Consider the following 15,020-nt stretch of genomic DNA (forward strand, 5'->3'; position numbering starts at 1 on the left):
ATTGTTATAAATGTGATATAGTCAAGAACATTTAAGAGCTATATTACTTTGGACTTGGGATAGGTCCCATGGCCAGCACAAATCTAAGATCAGCTAGGGGCTTGGCTCTACTAGAGATCTCATAACTTTTTAACAGTGAAAACATTATGAACTTGTGAGTCTTGGCTAACTTTTTACATGAAATGTTTTTGGTGGGATATAATTTACCGAGTACCTTACGTCCACCATCTTTGCTTTTAGTCGATAAGTGTATTCTGCGTTTAAAAGGATTTATCACAATGATTTACCGTGAAAATAGTTTAAAATACCTTCCAGGAAAACAAACCACCTCAAAAACCTTCATACTCTTTTACCCGGTCCATTACCAGCGTATTTACAGCTTCAACACTCATCTGATCTTACCAAGCGAAAATCACCTGTGTTGCACTATAAATAAAGTTGAAACAATCCGCAAGTGTAACCCTACCCTCATTTTACGCTATACAAATTTAAGTGAAACACCCGCACAAAGGAAAAGGTTCTTTGTGCGTGTGATAATAGGGGTGGATGAAGAAGCACTATTATTTTGGATAGCGTTGTGCACTTAACGTTTCATTGTAGTCTGTCTGTCTGTCCGTCTCGATGACAAATTGTTCACTTGGCGCGATTAATGTAGTTGTGACGTTATATGGATTTATGATGTGTGATAATAGGTCGTGTATTACACAAGTATTGATATCCGGATTTCATAGGGTTTGTGGTCTTTTGATCGCGATCTACTGTTAAAAGGCTTGAATTAGAGCCTAAAAATACCCGGCATATTGGAACTTTATATTAACTTAATAATAGTCCGTTTAAAATCTTAAAGTCAATAAGTAGTTTCTTGCTGAAATGCGAGGTTGATAAAATATTATTAAAGAATAATATATCGTCTAAAATGATAACCTCTTTGAAGTGGGGTATAAATAAAACAATTTCGATTTTTCTTTTTAACAATCTTTAATTTTACATTATTTATCACATCTCCCGATGCGACTTGCTATCGGGTGTTAGGAATGTGAATCTAGCAATAGATATTAACTATTACTTAGTTAAGTTTTACCAAAAACTCGTCACCTGTAATCGGGTCGCGTTATAAGAATGTTTCCACCTTGAAAGGTGCCTATTCAGAGCGCGCTCTATACAATCGAAGTTTGATTCTTATTCGAAAATAATTAACCAATCAAACTCAATTAAATTTTGTACACGTGATTTAGAAACTAATATTTTGTATGTCTGTGTTTTAGTTTACATAAATATTTCCGTAAAAATATGTAGTTACAAAATAACATGCAAAGATTTGTTATAATAATCTTTGAGCCCGTGTAACCTTGAAACTAAATAATATAATGTTAACGGAAAACTAGCTTATGCCCGTGACTACACAAATTTCAAACTCCTATTTTGCTCCCTTAGGGGTTGAATTTTCAAAAATCCTTTCATAGCGGATGTCTAAGTCATAATAGCTATCTGCATGCCAAATTTCAGCCTGCTCCGTCCACTAGTTTGAGCTGTGCCTTAATAGATCAGTCAGTCACCTATTCCTTCTATAGGTATTTTTAAAGATTAGGAGTTTGGTTGATTTTCGAAAAGGAATCTTTCATGTGTATGGGGCGCACTTGAGAGAGACTCCTTTGAAGCAAGTCTACATGCTGTCGGAGCTGTCATCCGTCCCTGAAGACTCCTCAGTAGAGCTTCCTGTAGAATCACCACTTAGGCGAGCCTTGTAGTCGTAAAAGAAGTGTATGCCGTGAGGCCTTGGATCTCTCGGAGTGTCATTCGCACATCTATGGTCGTGGATTTTTACAAACACTGAAAATTTAAAGGGGCGGATCAACAAATTCCTGAAAGGCCAGTAACGCATTGGCGGTTCCGCTGGTGCTGCAAAACAACCGAGGGTGACCTAGACGTTTGCTTGCTATTTCTACAAAAAATTTTACAAAAAACCGATCAAGTACGAATCAGACTTGCGCACGAAGGGTTCCGTAATATCGCATAAGAAATTACACTTTTTAATTTTTTAATAAGTTTTACTAGTAATCCCCTTGCCGGGTCTGGACAGACACGACAGACAGACGACAAAGGTGAGGGTTCCGTAATTCCCCCACTGTGTCACTTAAGGTCAAAGTTTTTTTCCTGACTGCAGTAGGTATTTGTACTTACTGGTTCCATCCTGACAGTTCCTGTAATGCATCATGCAAAGGCTCTTGAAAGACCTCCTGGCTCGCTGGTAAGCTCCACAAATCCAGTTAATGGATGGGTCGCGCCATTTCTTTGCCATATCTTCTGGACACGCTTGGCATTTTCTGTGCCATTTTCTCCTTAGAATTATAAAATAGTTTGGATGAGACAAAAGAACGAGTAAATGTTGAAAACTGATATTATATACGTCAATTTGACGTTATGTTGTGACTTGTCTACCGTTACCATGGATACGACGTCAATTTAATTTTATCCAAGGAATAAGTCCCATATACTTTCAAAATCGGCGGTGTAGGACTATTCTCGTACTTAACTATATCTTATTTATTCTTAGGTTAAGTCTATGAGGTTATCTGAGAGTAACTTACGATTTTATCCTGGGTACAGGATTTATTCCATGTCGGTGAGATTTTTCCTACGTAAAATAACATGTCGTACCAGCCTGTCCTTTCCGCAGAAGACTTAGGTTTTGTTCTCTCGTCCGACGAGCTCGAATGTGACGTGGTGTCATCCGATGACAGTGCCAAGCTCTCCCCATCCCCTCCGGAACTACTTCCTTTGACAAATGATAAATTAAATGATGCGAAATTATACTAGCCATTTTCCCATAGTTCCCATTGTTAATAGTTCCCAGTTCCTTTCCAACTGAACGTAAAGCTTGTGCTAGGAGTAGGTATGCCAGTAGTGCAACGGGTGGGGTTTGACCGATCTTCCGGATTTCAGTCGGCTCCTTTAACGGTTGAGTTATTGAGGCTTGAAATCAACGAATTGAAATCAAGGAACCAAATCCGCTAAACCAGACAAATCTGTATGGTGCAACATGCAGCATGCGATATGCACCGCCCGCCCTCCCACTGATAAACATACAAGAAAAGCCAACCACCAAGCAAGCAATACGCACCACCACAACGCAGCACCACTCAAATCCAAAACACTTTGCTTAAATGATGGTATAATGATTTTTCTTATAATACGGATAATGGTACGGAACGCTTCGTGTGCGCGTTCGACTCGTACATGACCAGTTTTTTTTAGTAGCTGTTTTTGTAGTTTGTAAATAGATCTTTACTTAATTTGTCTCCTTCGGAAGATGTTGATTTTGTTTTATCTGACTTCTTTCTTCTTCTTCTTCTTCTAGTTTCGACTCCTCTTAGGTCATTCTCGGCTGCATCTATTTTCGTCTCATTTGGTATTAGAGATACTACAACGTCAGCTATAAACAAGGATTTCTTATTAAGAGGGCTCTCTCCGTCACTCGTTTCATACAATGGCGGCATGGCTTTGCTGGTAAGGTGGTAACTAGCCAGGGCCGAAGCCCCAGATTAGACTAGAGACGATTTAGACAGTATAAATTCCCTAATTGCCCCTGTCAGCTGCTTTTCTTCCGTGGAAACGAGTGACGGAGAGAGCCCTCAAGAGAGAGGATATCAATATATTCAAGACTATTGAAATCTTAAGATCATACGTTAGTTTCCCGTTAGAGAAAGTTGAGTTTGTCAGAAATTACGTGAATAATTACAAATCTGAATCATTTTTAGAAAATAGGATCTATGCACCTTTAAAGTTTGATGAAAGTCTGTCGTACAAATAATAAAATTGTATCGTTATTTTTATAGGCTGTAACCAGAACGCTAGTAAAAATGAAAACAGGTGATAATATAATACTGAGGATTAAAAATATTACCACAAAAAATAATACGAAAAAACTCAAAAAAACCTGTATTTTTAAAAGTTGTCTAGTTGCCTGTCTTAGGCTGAGATCTATAGAGCGCACTTTGTCTTTGCTCAGTCATAAGACACTGTTAAAACGAGACAGCGTTATACTGCTGACATAAGTCTGTCTCGTTTTAACTCGAAATGAAATCTAAGCAAATTCAAAGTTCACTCTATAGATTTCAATCTTAGAGGTGCAGACTGCAGAGCTTAACATTATAATTTATTAGATTATGCCTGCGACTTCGTCCACGTAGATGTAGGTTTTTGAAGATCCCGTGGGAACTGTTTGGTTTTCCTAGATAAAAAGTTGTCTATGAATAATTTAATAACATGGACGCAAGCTAACTTGGTACCAAATTTCATACAAATCGGTTGAGCGGATGGGTCTTTAGGAATCCCGTGGGAAGTCTTTGATTTTCCGGGATAAAAAGTAGCCTATGTCCGTCCCCGGGATATAAGCTAACTCGTTACCTTTCGTCAGAATCGGTTAAACTGTTGGACCGTGAAAAGGTAGCAGACAGACAGACAGACACACTTCCGCATTTATAATATTAGTATAGATAACCAAGTGTTGATCTATAAATTAAAGAAAAATGTTTCCAACAGTAACATACCTAGCACCAGCAAAATAACTACGCGTTTTCTCAATAGCATCTTAATGGCAGCTATATTATAACTAGTATTTTATTATCACGAGTATGTTTCTCAAGAGTCATTCGGAAAATCATAAATTCGTTTACTCACCGCGTTTATCGCTTTTCAATAACGTTTTGCGGAATTCCGCGCCGATTCGATACATCTTTTGGTATTTCATTTTGTATGACTTTACACTACATTCTTTAGAAATTGGATTTTTACTTTATTCCCCTTCCCATTTCGGTGGTTCTGTTCGAAAAGTCAAATATTGTTGTGGATAGGACTGTTGCATAATTTGTAAAATTTTATTTATCTAACTTTTAAAACTCTGTCAATCACACTATCACACTAATATTATAAAGGAGAAAGTTTGCATGTGTGTGTGTGTGTGTGTGTGTGTATGTTTGTTACTCCTTCACGCAAAAACTACTGGATGGATTGGGCTGAAATTTAGAATGGCAACAGATTATACCCTGGATTAGCACATAGGCTACTTTTTATCCCGGAAAATCAAAGAGTTCCCACGGGAATTTTAAAAAACCTACATCCACGGTAACGAAGTCGCGGGTATCAGCTAGTAAGTTAATAAAAATCAGTCAAGCGCGAGTCGGATTGCGTACTATTGTACAAGAAATAACACTTTTTTTTTACATACCACAGTGGCCATTCTGAAATTTTTATTATTTGTTGTTATAGCGGCAATGGAAATACATATTCTTTGAAAATTTCAACTCAACCTATTACGGTTTATGAGATAGAGCCCGCTGACAGACAGACTGACGGTCGGACAGTGAAGGTCAAGTAATAGAGTGCCGTTGGCACCCTTCCGGTTCGGGACCCTAAAAAAGAAATTCTTGGCTGCCTTTACACCAGAGATGTGCTAGCTTGCTAAGCTACAGATGTGTATCAAACCCACCAATAGAATAAAATGCTTGATTTTCATACCATAGCTTATCTTATTAGCTCTGGAATAGAATATATTTTTATTCAACTAAATTTTTACAATTGCTTTTGAACCGCCAAATTAATTTAGCACTGGTTCGGAATGCCGTTTCTACCGAGAAGAAAGGTGGAAAGGAGTTCAATGAAGCCAAGTTTTTTACATAGCTATTACCTACTACATAGTTGAAGCGAGGGATGCTAGCTAAAGATGCGAGCTACGGATGTGTTAAGAATAATATAAAATAAAATATAAATTTATTGTTAATTGTTTAGTACTTTATTTAATTTTACTTACATAATATTCCTTTATTTATTATCCATATCCATACTAATATTATAAATGCGAAAGTGTGTCTGTCTGTCTGCTACGTTTTCACAGCCAAACCGCTGAACCGATTTTAAGGACATTTGGTACAGACATGGGATACATCCCGGGGAAGGACATAAGCTACTTTTTATCCCGAAACATCAAAGAGTTCCTACGGGATTTTAAAAACCGAAATCCAATGCCACGGGCATCCTCTAGTTATGAATTCAAGACATAGATAACAAGTGTAAATTAAAAAATTTCAACACCCCCGACAAATCATTTTCAAATAAATAATTATGTATATCTAGGCAACGTCCATCTTGACAGCTTGAGATTTGTCAATTGACACTTGAATATTATGAACCTAAGGGTTATCTAACCTTCTTTTCTACAAGAAAACTAGAAAATAGCTGATAACTTTTAAACGGCTGAACCAATTTTTTTGGATTATAGCTAAGAACACTCTCGATCAAGCAGCCTTTCAAACAAAAAAAAGTAAATTAAAATCGGTTCATTCGTTTAGCCGCTACGATGCCACAGACAGATACACAGATACATAGATACACAGACACACAGATACACACGTCAAACTTATAACACCCCTCTTTTTGGGTCGGGGGTTAAAAACAATGTCACAGAGAATCAGTCACCATTCATTTATTTTACGTTTTATAAATATAAAACCAGTGTCTGCCGTGGTGGGGATCGTTTTCACAGCGGTGATCGTACAGTTTCACGAACACTGAAATGAAAGAAACAACATGAAAACAATAATAAAAGAAATCGCAACTTGTATATCCTCACAATCACTCATCGCGGTTAAGATGCACTCGAGTGCTTTTATTTATTCTGAAAAGGAGATGAAAAATTAATATACAAGTCGGATGAATGTTAAAACAAAAGCAAAATAAAAAACTCGGCGAGTCAGACTTCAGACAGTTCACACGAAGGGGTATTATTGCCATCGTGCTAGAAACACTAAGCATTTTTTTTTATTTGTATGGCAAAAAGCATGCATAGCCAACATGCTGAATCCCACGAACACAGGCTCCATCATCATGTTAACATCGAATCTATCCAGCTATCCTGGCTAGATTGTAATTAAACCCCGACCCAAAAAGAGGGGCGTTATAAGTTTGACGTGTGTATCTGTGTATCTGTCTGTGGCATCGTAGCTCGTAAACCAATGAACCGATTTTAATTTAGTTTTTTTTTGTTTGAAAGGTGGCTTAATTGAGAGTGTTTTTAGCTATAATACAAGAAAATCGGTTTAGCCGTTTGAAAGTTATCAGCTCGTCTCTAGTTACTGTAACCTTCACTTGTCGGGGGTGTTATAAATTTTTAATTTACACTTGTTTTAGTAGTGTGTTTAGTAGAGAAAAAAATATTGCATGGCGGCCATTTTGAAATTCGCCATCTTTGATTATTTTAGATTTTGAATACAGTCGCAGGGAGTCTATGACAGGGGCGCGTGATCGTGGCCTGTGGAGGTCCTTACAAGAGACCTATGTCGAACAGATGACGTCTATCAGTTGATGATCATGATGATAATGATGATGATGATGATGAAAAGCTTACTAGTCCCATCCTGGCAGTTCCTATATCTCATCATACATTCGCTCTTGAAGGACCTGCGCGCGCGCTGATACCCGCCACATATCCACTTGATCCCAAAGTTCCTATACTTCTTCATCATTTCATGAGGACACGGTGTACATGTGCGATACATTTTTGTTCTAAAACACAATATTATCCATACAGTATACATACAATACACACATGGGATTCTGAGCGCAACTAAATTTTAGAGTAGGTATTTGCATCTTTTTCTTACCAATGTAATAAGAAAAGGAGAGACAACCTTACTTAATTTAGAACTGTCAAACTTTGTAACTGGTGCCAGTCTTGAGCCTATTGTTTAAAGTAGAGTGCACTAAAATTTAAATTTATTTTCCGTCCTTTTTTAGCATAACTATTAAAAAGAAAAGGATGCAGATACTTTAAATTTAGTTTAGAGAAAAACATCAGAATCGGCAAATTCAATATGGCCGAGCAGTCGTCTTAATTGTTTTTGCTTCATGGCCTCTTCAAAGTGGAGTAAGAAGGAAAAAATTACTTACGCGCGTTTCTTTTCATCAGTTTCCATTGAAGAGGCTTCAGAGGAAAGACCTGAGGATGCGCTGGTGTCCGCATCTAATGAACTGATATATTTTGATTGAATGTTACTTAAATTAAAGTTTAAAGTATAAAATATTAGATTTTTAAGAACCTAAATGCACGCGACTTCGTTCGCGTGCATTTAGATTTTTAAAAATCCTACCTCCTAAAATACACTATTTATATAAATTGAAAATTTATAACACCCCCGACAAGTGAAGGTTACAGTGACTAGAAAAGAGCCGATAACTTTCAAACGGCTGAACCGATTTTCTTGGATTATAGCTAAGAACACTCTCGATCAAGCCACCTTTCAAACAAAAAAAAACTAAATTAAAATCGGTTCATTAGTTTAGGAGCTACAATGCCACAGACAGATACACAGATACACACATCAAACTTATAACACCCCTCTTTTTGGGTCTGGGGTTAAAAACACCGACGCACAGGCAACCTTGCACCGATGTTCCAAACTTTGAAGCCGAGAGCTAACCAACACCCGGTTGCCAATGAGTCCTCTAGCACGACGATCCACCGAATCCAATGCATCAAGCTGGTACTTGGCCATCCCACAAATAGCTGCAGAACTCCATGCAAGGAACTTGAGCCTGGTATAAGGTTAGAAGCTGTTCCGGCGTGAAATACCGCTTAACTTAATCGAGGATGCCAAGTTTCTTGCCAGCTGTTTTAGCTTTGGATTCGATCATGATGATATTGATGAATCTCATGCACATACCTGCTATCTTGAGAAGCGCGACTTTTTGTGTCATCGCTAGTTTCTCCTGAAGATTTGTATTCGTACCACTGCGGTCCTCTGTGCTCTGCATCTCCAAATCCCGCCACATCCTTTATCTCATCTATGTGTGTTAGTTCGTGAGGTGTCAGGCCTTTTTCGTGGCATTGAGATACTACATATTTAGAAGATTAGAATATTTCAATATCCTGTATTTTTGCCAGGCAGATATTTATTTCATTAACAGGGCTCTCTCCGTCACTCGCTTCATACAATCGTAGTTCCAATTTCATTTGAATATTAAGCAACCAAAGTCCATGAAATTTTGCAGACATATTCTAGAAACTAATATCTGTGTCTGTGGTGTTTTAGATTTTTCTAAAAATATGTAGTTTTAAAATTACAGGGGCTCAAAGATTTGTATGTAAATTTTTAAGACCGCGTAACTTTGAAACCGAATATTTTAACAGAAATCTGGAAAACCACAGACATTGATATTAGTTTCTAGAATATGTCTGCAAAATTCATGGACTTTGATTGCTTAATATTCAAATGAAATTGGAACTACGTTTGTATGAAGCGAGTGATGGAGAGACCCCTCTTAATAGCCCCAGTATCAGCTACCTAGGTCACGGAACAAAGACTAATTACTGATAACCTATGACAGTAACTGTAGCGATGTTCTAAATTCAGTATTTTGAAAGAACAGGTACAGGCACTGTTTTAATTCAAAGCAACTTTACAGATATTAAAAGTATTTCCTTTCAAAATGGAGAACTTTTCTTCAACAGATTTCGGTAGGCATTTCGGAGTTTTCTGATTTGGTAGGTAATCGGTATATGAGAAGGTCTCCTTTAAAATAAAATGCTTAAAGGAATCCTCCGTGCGTCGATGATAAGATAATTAAACGACACGAGTTCCTTCGTAAAATTTAGTTTTAATTTTTTCTCACAACAACATAAATAAACAATGATAACAAAACAGTCTTGACGTATCTATTATTGAGTGATGATTTTTTCTTTTTCTTTTTTTAAACATTTATTTTTAAATAAGTAAGTGTGTAACCTACATCACTCCCCTCCAGAGGCCGTGTCTACGGACGATAATAATCCGGAAACCGTACTCGTCTACCGGAACGCGTGGTTCGCAATCCGATATTGTCTCCAGCTTGTTGCTGGGGAACATCTGGAAGTTTAGGTTGGGAAGAATTTGGTGGTTTGGGTAAGGTAGTATCGTCAGACAATATGTAGGCTGGCTTTAGTCGGTCAATTGATACAGTCACGTCTCGGCCCTTAACTTTTAATCTAAAGGTTTTAGCGCCTCTCTTTAAAACTTCGTATGGCCCTGTATAAGCTGGCTGCAAGGCACCATGTAGCGTGTCTTCCCTAAGGAATACGTGGCTGCAGGTGCTCAGCTCTTTAAATACGAAGGTTTTAGGTTTAGAGTGGTGCTGAGTTGGTACTGGTTGTAACTTCTCGGCAAAGGATCTCAAGCGAGCTGAGAAGTCAGTGATGTCGGTGGTGTAGCTTGCGATATTTTGGCCAAAAAATTCGCCAGGTAAGCGAAGTGGCTCACCGTACACCAGCTCGGCTGATGAGGCATTAAGATCCTCTTTGATTGCGCTTCTTATGCCAAGAAGTACAAGTGGTAGAGACTCGGTCCAATTCTCGTCGGCGTGACAAGTTATAGCTGCTTTCAGCTGTCGATGAAAGCGCTCGACTAAACCGTTGCACTGTGGGTGGTAAGCGGTTGTGCTGTGGTGCTGAAATCCAATGGATTTGGCCAACTGCTGGAAAAGTGCCGATTGAAACTGCATTCCACGATCCGTTATGACAGCCACTGGACTTCCGTAGCGCGACACCCAACAGGAAATAAAGGCTTTGGCAACCGTCTCGGCGGTTATGTCGGTGATTGGGACAGCTTCCGGCCATCGCGTGAAGCGATCGACGGCTGTCAAGCAATACCGAAAACCGTTTGAATATGGTAGTGGGCCGACCAGGTCTATGTGGACATGTTTGAATCGCGCTGTAGGTAAAGGAAGCGTACCCAAAGGTGACGACACGTGTCGGCTTACCTTAGTGCGCTGACAGTCCAAACATGCCTTAGCCCATTCACGGCAGTTTTTGCGCATGAGTGGCCAAACAAAACGTTGTGCAACGAGCTTAGCTGTAGCGTTAGGACCAGGATGGCTAAGAGAGTGGAGGCAGTTGAAGATTTGCCTACGACAGCTCTCAGGGACGAATGGTCTGGGAGTCGGGGTACTGACGTCGCAGTACAATTCGGTACGACTGCCAGGGATTGACATTTTGGTGAGGCGAAGAGATGTTTCACCTTTAAGGTAGTTTGCAAGCTCGGAGTCTGTGGTTTGAGACTTGGCAAGGACTTCTAGATCGACTGGCATTTGTAGTTCGTATATGCGGGAAAGAGTGTCGGCCACGACATTGTCTTTGCCCGCGATATGTTGGATGTCCGTCGTGAACTGTGAGATGAAGTCCAAGTGTCTATACTGCCGTGGCGAACAGTTACTTTTCCGCTCATGGAAAGCGTAACATAGCGGTTTGTGGTCAGTATAGACAGTAAAGTGGTTGGCCTCAAGCATGTGGCGAAAGTACTTAATTCCTTCGTATATTGCAAGGAGCTCACGATCATATGGCGAGTATTTAACCTGCGATGGGCTCAACTTACGCGAGAAGAATGCTAGGGGCTGCCAAGCTCCGTCCACATATTGTTGTAGAGCTGCTGCGATGGCTTTGTCTGAAGCGTCCGTGACAAGACCTAGTTTAGCATCGGGACGAGGATGCGCCAGTAGGGCTGCATTGCACAAACTTTTCTTGCAGTCCTCGAAAGCTTGCAGTGATCTTCCTTCTATAACGACCGGATGGGAAGCTTTTACAGATCCGGTTAGCAGAGCGTTCAGAGGGGCCTGGATTTGGGCAGCGTTGGGCAAAAATCGTCTGTAAAAATTTATCATGCCCAAGAATCGCCTCAGCTCTCTGACAGTTTTGGGAGCAGGGATATCCGCGATAGCCTTGACTTTGCTAACTAAGGGTTTCGTACCTTTTTCAGAAATTTGGTAACCCAGGAATGTTACTTCAGGTGCGCCAAAGACGCATTTGGCCGTGTTCACGAGTACGCCGTATTCTTGCATACGCGTGAAGAGTTGGCGCAAATGTTCTTCGTGCTGTTCCTGAGTCCTGGAAAATACCAAAAAGTCATCGAGGTACGTGTAGCAAAAGTCAAATCCACGTGTCAGCTCATCCACGAATCTCTGAAAAGTCTGCCCTGCGTTCCGCAATCCGAACGTCATAAAAGGAAATTCGTATAATCCGAAGGGAGTTGTAATGGCAGTCTTCGGAATGTCTTCCTCAGCAACCGGGATTTGGTTGTAAGCCTTGACCAAATCTATAACTGAAAAGTACTTACAACCAGTTAAGCTGTGGGAAAAGTCATGTATGTGACGTATTGGGTATTTGTCTGGTATCGTCCTTGCGTTGAGTAACCTGTAATCACCACAAGGACGCCAGCCATTATCTTTTTTGGTCGCAAGGTGGAGAGGTGATGACCACGGACTGTCAGAAGGACGAGCGGTGCCATTAGCCAGCATCGCGTCAAACTCCTGTCTGGCGATTTTCAGTTTATCTGGAGCCAGCCTTCGGGGTGAACACGACACTGGGGGTCCTGGTGTAGTGCGGATATGGTGTTGTGTGGTGTGTTTCACTATACCTGGTGTACCGGCGGGGCGAGTGATATCCGGGAATTCAGATAAAATGTTGTGATATCTGCTGTTGCCGCCGGTTGGAACCTTCACACTTGTTACAAGCATATCAGAAGTAAATATATTGTTACAGTTAGCCAATGTAGCCGTAGTTGCTATAGAAGTGAGATTATCTAATAAACGCTTGTTGCGACAATCTACGACAAGGTTGTAAAAATTTAGAAAATCTACGCCTATTATTGGTTTTGTAACATCTGCTACAACGAAACGCCACACAAAAGTCCTACGAAGTCCGAAATCTAAAGCTAAATTCACAAAACCGTAAGTAGCTATCACAGAACCGTTAGCTGCACTCAAAGTATATTCAGTCCGAGTACGACGGTCACGTAGCGCTGATCGCGGGAAAACACACAGATCGCTACCGGTGTCGATCAGGAATTGCGTCTTCGACGATCGATCAGTGACGAACAGGCGACCAGTAGTTGATGAAGGACGATCGTTTGTCGCCGTTACCGACCGCCCATCGAGTTTTCCGACTTGAAGTCACAGGGGCGAACGCATGTGCGGGCTTTATCTCCATACTTGCTATGATACCAACACAGCGGAAACTTCCTGTAGCTGGATTGTGTTCGTTGCCTTGAGGAATTACGCGTGCCTTGGGATGTGCGAGAACGTGATCTGCTGTTCCTCTGCGTCGCCATTTGTTGAACCTGCTTCCGTAGCTCAGCTATTCCCTCAGTGAGGTCGCTGATGAGTGAGCTAGGGACTCGTACTCCAACTTTAAAAACATCGTTGTGATTTGTCGACTCGTTCCCCTTACTATCGCCGGGCGGCGATGATGCCGACGTGCCTCGTACGACCTTACTCATGTTCGTATATAGAGGTCACCAGTAAAGGAATCCTCCGTGCGTCGATGATAAGATAATTAAACGACACGAGTTCCTTCGTAAAATTTAGTTTTAATTTTTTCTCACAACAACATAAATAAACAATGATAACAAAACAGTCTTGACGTATCTATTATTGAGTGATGATTTTTTCTTTTTCTTTTTTTAAACATTTATTTTTAAATAAGTAAGTGTGTAACCTACAATGCTTTTGGAAGGCGAAAATTAAAATGAAATTTCCAAAACCAATCCAATGATGGGAAATGAAGTTTCATAAAAATATGTGCTATTTCTAGAATATACTCAATAGTTTAGCATAATCTCTACAAGCCATTAATAAAAGGAAACTCCATCTAGTGAGACAGGAAATTCTGTCTTGAGACATAAGGTTGTCACTTTTCTATCCCCAACTTTGTCGTGACAAATTGTATGAGCTTAACTAAAAGACTAAAGCAAACACAATTTCTTATTTCATTTTTCATTCTTTCTTAGCGCCAAAGAAATAATAGATGATTCAATAAGAACGCCACTTGGACTTAAAAGTTAATGTGAAAAATTATTTCAGTGGACTTATTCATAATGAAACTTTAATAGCCGTACAATAAGATCTCTTTGCGCAATTTTTGAACTGCTGATTCTAAAAATAAGGATTCGGATTTTCACTCAAAAACTTTGTAAGTCGAGTCTGACCCATTGAATACTATCATACCTTTATGTTATGACAAAACTTTTAACTACGTCATATCTTACGTCTTCACTATTATTGCCTGAAAGTTTTATAACATGTTTTACTATGCAAAATATACTATTCTTACATGCCATAGACTAGAATATAAAAAAATAACTGATCGATACGTTGAAGATACTATGTATCTACCATGTTAAACTATCAAATTAATATTATACTAATAAATTAATTGCTGTGCCAAAAAAAATGTGCCTTACAAAAGTGGAATTTAAAACAAAAAGATTTGCACAAAGCGGAGTTTCATTAAACGTATTATTAAAAACACTTACCACTAATTACGAGCAAAACAATCCACGGCCTCATTCTTTTCATTTAATAACCCTTTCAAGTTGAAACGTCATATTTTTATCACAAAAAGTATGAAAGTTGCTGGCGATATAATTTTATTGCTTATTGTGCGAATTGTTCTCTAACATTTTTTTGATATACTACCATACTAGTATTATTAAACTCGCGTACGTATGAAGTCTTGTATTTAATAATTCAATTTCATGGATAATTATTGATTATACTCGATATTTTGTCGTTATTTACTTACAACAAGTTAAATAAATGAGATTATTTATTACTAGCTGTGCCTGCGACTTCGTTCGCGTGGAATGGTGACTTTTCGGGCAGCATTCCTTATGGCAGCGGCGCGGCTCTCAGCGCGCTTATATAGCCACGGACGCTCGGGCGCGAGGCGTGTAGTACGTACTCTATACGTTAAAAATGTTCGTCGTGATTCTTTAAATTGACATAACTTTTTTATTTATGAACCGATTGACATGAAATAAACACTAAATGTGAAGTGAAGCTTGGTACAATATAATAGTGAAAACCGTATCTAAATCGAATAAGCCGTTTCTGATATTAGCGTGCACAAACACACAGACAAACAGACAAAAAAAAAATTAACTACAATTTCGGGTTCGGCATCGATATAATAACAACCCCTGCTACTTTTTTTTTATATA

At 39.3% G+C, this 15,020-nt stretch overlaps 2 protein-coding genes across 11 annotated transcripts in view; one reads left to right on the plus strand and one right to left on the minus strand.

Annotated features, from left to right (window-relative positions):
* The window catches only part of LOC123876958 (dystrophin, isoforms A/C/F/G/H-like), a 674,182-nt gene that overhangs the window by 361,953 nt on the left and 297,209 nt on the right, over positions 1 to 15,020 (plus strand). The window lies entirely within an intron of this gene.
* LOC123876975 lies at positions 1,517 to 14,647 on the minus strand. 3 transcript variants are annotated; one of them, XM_045923444.1, is made up of 6 exons: positions 14,334 to 14,647; positions 4,681 to 4,803; positions 3,290 to 3,433; positions 2,659 to 2,776; positions 2,182 to 2,339; positions 1,517 to 1,830 (listed from the first exon to the last, which is right to left on the minus strand). In XM_045923444.1, the coding sequence occupies exons 2-6, from the start codon at positions 4,748 to 4,750 to the stop codon at positions 1,664 to 1,666; spliced, it is 657 nt and encodes a 218-aa protein (XP_045779400.1). In that variant the 5' UTR covers positions 4,751 to 4,803; positions 14,334 to 14,647; the 3' UTR covers positions 1,517 to 1,663. The 3 variants fall into 3 exon arrangements, with proteins under 3 accessions (XP_045779400.1, XP_045779401.1, XP_045779402.1); XM_045923445.1 differs by lacking the exons at positions 4,681 to 4,803; positions 14,334 to 14,647 and adding an exon at positions 4,551 to 4,668 and having other exon boundaries at positions 2,659 to 2,778; positions 3,289 to 3,433; XM_045923446.1 differs by lacking the exons at positions 1,517 to 1,830; positions 2,182 to 2,339; positions 2,659 to 2,776; positions 3,290 to 3,433; positions 4,681 to 4,803 and adding exons at positions 6,464 to 6,566; positions 7,403 to 7,560; positions 7,945 to 8,025; positions 8,718 to 8,889.

This window comes from Maniola jurtina, chromosome 22 (genome assembly GCF_905333055.1).
Source record: "Maniola jurtina chromosome 22, ilManJurt1.1, whole genome shotgun sequence".
Classification (NCBI taxonomy): domain Eukaryota; kingdom Metazoa; phylum Arthropoda; class Insecta; order Lepidoptera; family Nymphalidae; genus Maniola; species Maniola jurtina.

Coding starts and splice junctions, on each gene's coding strand:
- LOC123876975 (XM_045923444.1), bottom strand. CDS start 4,750: ATGAAATACCAAAAGATGTATCGAATCGGCGCGGAATTCCGCAAAACG. Junction 2,777..3,289: donor TTCCGAAGGAGACAAATTAA/GTAAAGATCTAT, acceptor CATTTGTCAAAG/GAAGTAGTTCCGGAGGGGAT. Junction 1,831..2,181: donor GAACTGTCAGGATGGAACCA/GTAAGTACAAAT, acceptor TTAAATTTTCAG/TGTTTGTAAAAATCCACGAC.